We start from the raw sequence: 7624 nt of genomic DNA, 5'->3' as shown, positions 1-7624 counted from the left end.
TAAGTTCTATCACGTGAAAAGGGATTACAACAGGGTTGCTCATGAGCTAGCCCAATTTGCTAAGTGTAATCAAGCTTCCAATCTCTGGAAGGGTGTTGTCCCACCCTGTTTAGTTCACTTATGTCAATCTGGCCTTAGTTGTTTATGTTAGCTTTTGACCTCTGTTGTACTTCTTTTCTTGTGTTAATGAAATACAAGTTTCTCCTCAAAAAAAATAAAAAATAAAAAAAAAAATAAAATAAAATCTAATAAACATATTATGGTATGCCAACAAATACATGATGGATAGCAAAAACCAAAAACTAGACGTGTATGTCGTCAATTTCATCAAATTGCTGTTTTACATCCAACCACACCCAAATTGCACTTTACCCGTGTTGATATTGCTAAAACTTTTTAGCAACCGTGAACAGTAAATTGGTATATTTAAGAACTATTGTATCAGAGTTTGTAAAATAATATATATTTGGTATATTGTAAACTTGTTTGAAATGTTGAACACCAGTGCCCATTTTGCCCACCTGATACGGGACTTCTACTGTACGAAGAAGCTATCAAATTAGAAACCCAAAATTAAATTCCATTTAGCATTTACTCATTCCTATCTCTTACTTAGAGCAATCCTACTGTGGTACACCTAGTCACCTACTCATTGCCCACCATACCTTTGCACACACACCCACAAATATCACAAGTGTAATCCTACAGAGAAATTTTACATGTTTTACAAAATAATTTTCAAGGGTTCATACTGTAACCACGTGATTTGGATAAAATTCGAATTGCCAATCCAGATTTAAAAATGTATACTTTACCCGCTTGATCACAACTTTTAATACTTTTAATCCCATATTATTACAATCCACACATGGATGCAAGGAAACAAATAAAACCCTAAAAATAAAATAACAATCTCATTTTAATTAAAGTAATAGCCCAATGATATTAATTAACACTCTTTGATGTCTCGTGTTTAAGATTCAAACGTCACCTCCCCCTCTCCGCATTATTTACCTATCAAAAAATATATATGTCAAAGTACATTAAACCCATGAGCCGGTGAATAAAATTAAATGGTTGAGTAAAAAAAAAAAAAAAAAATTTAAACCACAGGTTAACAATTTGAACTTGATGTTAACCATGGGTGGATTAAAGTATAATTTCCCAACTCCCAAATACTCATGTTTCAAATCTCTCTATAATGACATTCTTTGGCTATAATATTATGACATCAGCCTTTTCACTCAAAAGTTATTCAAGACACATGGGTGAAGGATTCGTCAATTTGACATGCATCTAATTACATAAGACTGTTTCCACATTCACCAAGTAATTACCTTTATCTGGATATGATAGGTATACAACAAATTTACAGAGGTAATACCAACCGTGCCTCTAAATTACTACTGTCTATAAATATATACAGGTTTGTTGTCCATAAGATTGCAACTCATTTCGCAATATCTGAGATATATTTGCATATAAACATCTGCACAGAAGATATAAAGCACAACATCAAGGTTAGTTAAATAATCATTTTACACATTTATGTGCTCCAAACATCAGATAGCACTCCTAGCTGCATCTTGGCACTGTGACAGCCACAAATCTATGTGTTCCACGATCTGTTGCCTTACTTTATTGACTGCATCAGGAGAGCTGCAGTTCTCGGCATTGCCTGAGAGGAGAAACCAAAGCTTCAGAAGAGACAACATCAACTATTTGCAGGAAAAGTTGACGAGCATGACCGTTAATGCATATAATATCGGAATGTCATTCAAAGTGGCAACATTAGATACATTTAATGGTTAAATTTCAAGTCAATTACATCAAAACCTTCAATATAGGAAAGCTTCTAACTAAGAAGCGTGGAGACGGACATTGCAACAATTCTAAATTGGAAGGCTTTTAACTAAGAAGTGCGGACATAAACATGGCGACAATTCTTAAAAAATTAGAATGTGAGACGGCAGTTAATATATATATATTGTAGGTATTAGAAATAATTAACAGCCATTAAAAGTATTTGAAAACATATCTAGAAAATTCAACTAGAAGCAACAACAACAATCAAACCTTAGGGTCAATCATATGTATTTTTAGATGATGCTCTAACGTGTATTTGTAGTGGATCCATTCATAATAAAAGAAATAATTTAAAATTTACAATTATGTGCTCTACTAAAAACAATTTGAAAATCCTTCTAAAAAAAACACAACTTGAAAAAGTACAACTAACTCTTCTACTGCACTATGTAATAGCATAATAGCATTAACACAGTGTAATGATAAATAAATAAATGGAACTATATTTTAAGTTTTAATTTTTAACAAAGACGTTCAAAATAAAAGCAAACTATATGAGAGAGAGGGCCCAGAAGTCTAAAAGACTAGGTAAAAATGAAGAAGAAAAAACCCTTAAAACACAGTTGCCTTCATGGCTGAGAGGGAGGGCCAAAAGGCAGCTGTACTTAACTGAGAGAGAGGAGAGAGTAATTGCACTTCCAGTGGCACTGATATCCACTGGTTTGAGTCACCATAGTTTGATCAAGTGAGACAACAAGCAAGAGAGAGAGAGAGAGAGAAGGCCAAGATAGTTTAATCTGATCTGGAACGTGAGAGAGAGACAGGCTGTCACTCTTGATTACGGCTCAGATTGTCTCAGGTTATCAAAATAATTTTTTTCGATTCCATGTTTGGATGGTGTCATGACCATCCACCAATCATGTCCAAAATTTAGATTTAAATTTTTTTGCCAGACATGCATGCAGCTATGATGTGTATCTTGATCAAGAACAAAATTTACTACGCAACTTATTCGCTCATCAATGTTAAACTAATGATTGTGAAAAGATAACCAAGTGCTTATTCTTCCAGCCATTGAAACCCATTATGGAAGCAATTGATTCCGGATGCATCAAATTTTACATTTTGAACATGCAAATTATCAGCCCATTTCAAAACCCATGAACTGGCCAAAATTTAAATGAGACATTGAGAGTATAAAATCTGAGACAAGCTATGCATACCTTCAATGTTTAAAGGAGCTTGGGGACATCCTCGTAAATCGGTGCCATGGCCACAATTATGACAAGAAATGGTGTAGGAAGGCACTACAAAGTTCAACAGGCAGATGTTAGTAAAAGAATAAAAACGTCATAAAGGAAAGACATCAAAATGTCCTTATCCCATTAAAACGAATCCACATAGTTGTTACATGCAGGAAAATCGCCAAATCATTCAAATACAAAGAGTAATCATATACAAACTCTAAAGCAAGAACCACAAAAAGACGACTGAAATATATTAAACCTTTTTTTTCTTTTTTCTTTTTTAATAATTAACTAAAATATATTAAACCTTACAAATTTGGTTCAGAATTTCTTGTGAAAGCTTATATATAATATCTTTCATTGTCGATTTAATCAAATAATAGAGATGCATCTATGGAAATGTCTACGGGAAAAAGTCTGCAGTGATTACTACTTATATTTAAGATACGTGTTCTAACAAGAATTGGCCCAATTTGGTGGGATTGAAGCAATTTTGACATCTAAGGAAAAAAAAAAAAAAATATATATATATATATATATAGGGTTGAGTTCAAGTTACACCTGATATAATTCTAAACAATGTTATACCATCCAATAACTTGTTATTGAAATCATATTTTGAAAATCTCACTATTAGATTACATGTTCTATATGTTCTTAACATGCATACCAATTTTCATGCCAATTGGATGTTATTTACCGTTTGATCCATAAATTCATCTTTTATGCATTATTTTAGATTACAAAAACTCGAATTTAAACAATTGATTAATAACATGACTATTGATCTTTGATTACTTTGAAATTTTGCAAGCAAGGAGAATATATAAAGATAATATAATCAAATGGTAGATTTGTTAAAATTGAAAATTCGCATCCAATTAAAGTTACACTAGGTGTAACTTGAAAAAAAAAAAATATATATATATATATACACACACACACATATTTATGTAATAAGTATAATTCCTATATTATTACAATAATTTTGTAATTTCATATCAAAAAATTAGAAACTCACTATCTGTCGATGAAGTCTGTTTTGATGCGTGACGCCAAGGATCTTGTGAACCATTGGTGAAAACTATTTTTGAACCTGCGTTTTAAATTTTCATGAGAAGACGTGAACTATTAGTGAATACATTGATAGTATCTCATCACAGTAACTCAGCACCTACATGCACAAAATAAATACTTTCAGTCATTGATTTTCTCCTCTGAACTAAACTAACTTCTTTAAAATCCGCCTTCATATAAATACTAAACCTCCCTTCTGACATTTAACTTTTACTTATCATTCAGTGCATACAGCCCTCAAGTTCCCACAATGCAGGCTTCTAAAAATTATATGTAAAGAGCTAGATTCCCCAAGCCCATGAATGAATGTTGTAAAACCAACAAAAAGCAGCAATTGGTTACTAGGAGATGAAGGTGAGAATAAATAAAGCTGCAGATATTTACATGCACACATGCAAATAGGTATGATGGAGAGAGAGAGAGAGAGAGAGAGAGAGAGAGAGAGGAGAAAGAGAGGTGTTTGATTTTAAATTTTTTAGATATATCTAAAAATATGCAAAGAAAATAAATTGGTTGCCAAACCATAAATCATAGACTACTATCCAACTATCAGGAGCTAACATCGACTCCTCAGCTACCAAATGGGTACTATGGTCCAATACTCTTTTAGATGGTTACACCTAGGAAGCACTACTACAGATATGGGACATGTATCCAACACAACATGGATACAGCAATATATCAATTAATGAAAATTTAGGATAATTTTCTGCCTGCATGCTATAATTTGTTAACATATTAATGAATATGTTTAAGTACATGCTATACTAGGTTTTAGTTCAGAAAATAAACAACATATGCCAAACAAAACATATGTCTAAATAATAAACAAATTGAGAACATCTTAGTTTCATAGGGAGAATTTGAGTGAGAGTGGAGAGGATATAAAAAAAGTAAAAGAAATACTTCATGGCATCCATATAGGATACATGTCTGATATGGACATGGCTGCTAGTATTAAGCATCCATGCTTCCTAGAGATTTTGAGAAAAAATATAGACAGGAGCAAAGTCAATGTTTATACCGGCAATTTTTGTGCCTCCATAGTAAATATTTGTTGCAGCAACATCAGGATAGATGCCTTCTCCAAAGACATTTTTGCAAAGGTCGAGATGGTATCTGTCATTTATGAGCAACCAAAATGCATACCCAGATCGTATCAAAAAAAAAAAAAAATGCATACCCAGATGCGCATAATAGGGCACACAAAACCAACCGCAAAAAGTTTTAAAATTTTTATGATCTCTAAATAAAGGCAAGTAAAAATACAAAAGATAAAAAGGGCACATTAAACACAATGAGGTGATGAGAAACATGCCTTGTGTCAACTTTTGTGGAGCGAACGCTATCATTTAATGGTGCCACCTGAAAATATGCAACTTCAGTACAAACTTGGAACCACCACAACCGGTCGGCACTGTCTTCACTAAGAGCAGTGTTTTTCAAGTGTTTCTGATTGTATGTTTGGACATTAACACCAAAACTTCCAAGATAATATTCCTTCACATATTTGGCATATGCATCCTGCATGAAACAATGTTAGAAGCATTAGACAACAACTGGATGGAACACAAGGCCAAGAAAATGTAACATCAGCAGTGCTAAGAAGTTGAACAGAGAAAAATGGAACAAAGCAAAAAAGAATAAACTTAATCGAATGTAACATGTGACAAAGCAAAACATATATCTATAACTAAAAGTGCGAGGAGCAAGATCTGGATAGCTCATCCATTAATAAGCTAGGGATTACTAGTTATAACCAGTGAAGGCAGTTAATAAATTGTCCAAAAACAAGACCATTGATGTCTTAAAGAAGTCCCCAATGAAATAATCAGATCTATATTCTATAGCAAGAAAAAAGGAGCATACCACCAAATTGTCTCCAGCCTTCTTTGCTTCAACGAGAGGGGAGCATAGTTTATCTGGATTTCCATATTGAAACTGCAAAATTTAAAATTCAAAGATCACTAGTTTGTGAAAATTTAAAATAGAAACAGAACTGGAAAAGAAACCATATTTACCGCTATCGCAGCAGCATCAGCGAGAAAATAAAAGAAATCGCCATCAATCTCAAGCTGCAGACACAGATAAAGGTCAACATGCAAGATAAAGAGTATAGAAGAAAATTCTCATAAGTCTGCAATTTAAATAATGTTTTGGAGTACAACATGAATCATGATCAATTATGACAGGGAAAAGACTCAAACCTCAGCTGCACCAAACAATGTCTTCACTGCTTTTGCATCTGTTGCAAGTCTTTGTTCAACAAGTTCATTAGTTTCTTGTAATGCAGCTTTACATTCCGCACCAGCTGACTCACCAATCTGCATTAGAAGATAATATTGAAAGTATATATCTAACAACAAAGTAAGAAGCATGGACATGACACAACAAAAGACACAGCAACATAATAATTCTTGAAAACTTTGGACACGACATTGTGGGGATATGACAATTAATTAATTAAAAAAATATTTAGGAATATTTAATTTATTTTTAGGCATATTTTATGTTTATTTTGAGTTTTCAAATTAAATAAGTATTTTTTGGTAAGTTACACATGCGCCTCTTGAATCCACAACCTCACCCTCCATCCCATTATTATGGGAGAAGAGGGGCGAATTAAGCTCTAGCTCATGGGAAAAAAGAAATAACAAATATAAATCTTTAAAAACATAAATTTTTATATAATATTTTTTTTTTTTCAACTTGACACACTGAGGCTATGCATGCTGAGTGTAGAGTGTCCCTTATTTGTCTGTGTCCAACATGGACATGTTGCGAATTTTGGGGTGTCCGTTCTTCTTAGACAGGAAGTAATAGCAAATTAGCAAGACGAAGCATTCTTAAAGCTTAGCTCCAGAAACAAAAATTTTATTTGTGTATACACCTTGTGTACACAGAATCTCTCCTATATATATATTATATATCCTATAAAAAATAATTATTCCTAAAAAAATCAAAGTTTTTGATCTGCACATGGAAAAGAATTTTAAAAAAAAAACCAGTCTTTTACCTGCTTGTCAAATTCAGTGTAGTTATAAACAGCAAGAACAACTGCAGAACTTGCAAGGCTTCCACATGTTAAATGTGGGAACTTAAGACGGAACCATGCACTAAGAGCTCCTGGGTATGAGACACCAAAAACGAACCAGGGATTTTCAACCTTTGCTCTATTGGACTTTGAATTTAAAGATTCCTGCCAAAACAACAAAAAAAGGGCTATCAAAACAACTGATAAAGGCAATAGAAATAAGGCCATGGAAACACCCCCATAAGATTAAACTTTCAAGGTCCAAAAGGAAATGAAAAAAATCATAGGCTTCATTGATTGAAGCCAAGAATTTTACCCTCCTAAATCAGAATGTCAAGAAGACTTCTTCTATTAATGCTTCACTGCCAAACACTAGAATATGAAGTATTGACTTATGGATCATGACCGGTAGCCAGTTTTTTTTTTTTTTTTTTTTTTTTTTTTTTTTTTTTTTTTTTTG

The 7624-nt window shown here is 32.9% G+C and overlaps 1 protein-coding gene across 1 annotated transcript; it reads right to left on the bottom strand.

The window, feature by feature from the left end:
• Window positions 1-1321: 1321 nt before the first annotated feature.
• Window positions 1322-7329, bottom strand: LOC112033600 (probable serine protease EDA2; the record flags this gene model as incomplete). Its single annotated transcript, XM_065767161.1, is given in 9 exon segments — window positions 1322-1678; window positions 3030-3113; window positions 4075-4149; window positions 5155-5249; window positions 5449-5654; window positions 6000-6071; window positions 6152-6205; window positions 6338-6454; window positions 7147-7329. Coding segments are annotated over 9 exon segments (1002 nt in total), but the record flags the coding sequence as incomplete, so codon positions are not given.
• Between the last annotated feature and the right edge of the window lie 295 nt (window positions 7330-7624).

The sequence above is a fragment of the Quercus suber genome, unplaced genomic scaffold (genome assembly GCF_002906115.3).
Source record: "Quercus suber isolate HL8 unplaced genomic scaffold, Cork oak 2.0 scaffold_780, whole genome shotgun sequence".
Lineage (NCBI taxonomy): Eukaryota > Viridiplantae > Streptophyta > Magnoliopsida > Fagales > Fagaceae > Quercus > Quercus suber.
The sequence above is the reverse complement of the archived record's forward strand: the minus strand, read 5'-3'. Positions and strand labels throughout refer to the sequence as shown.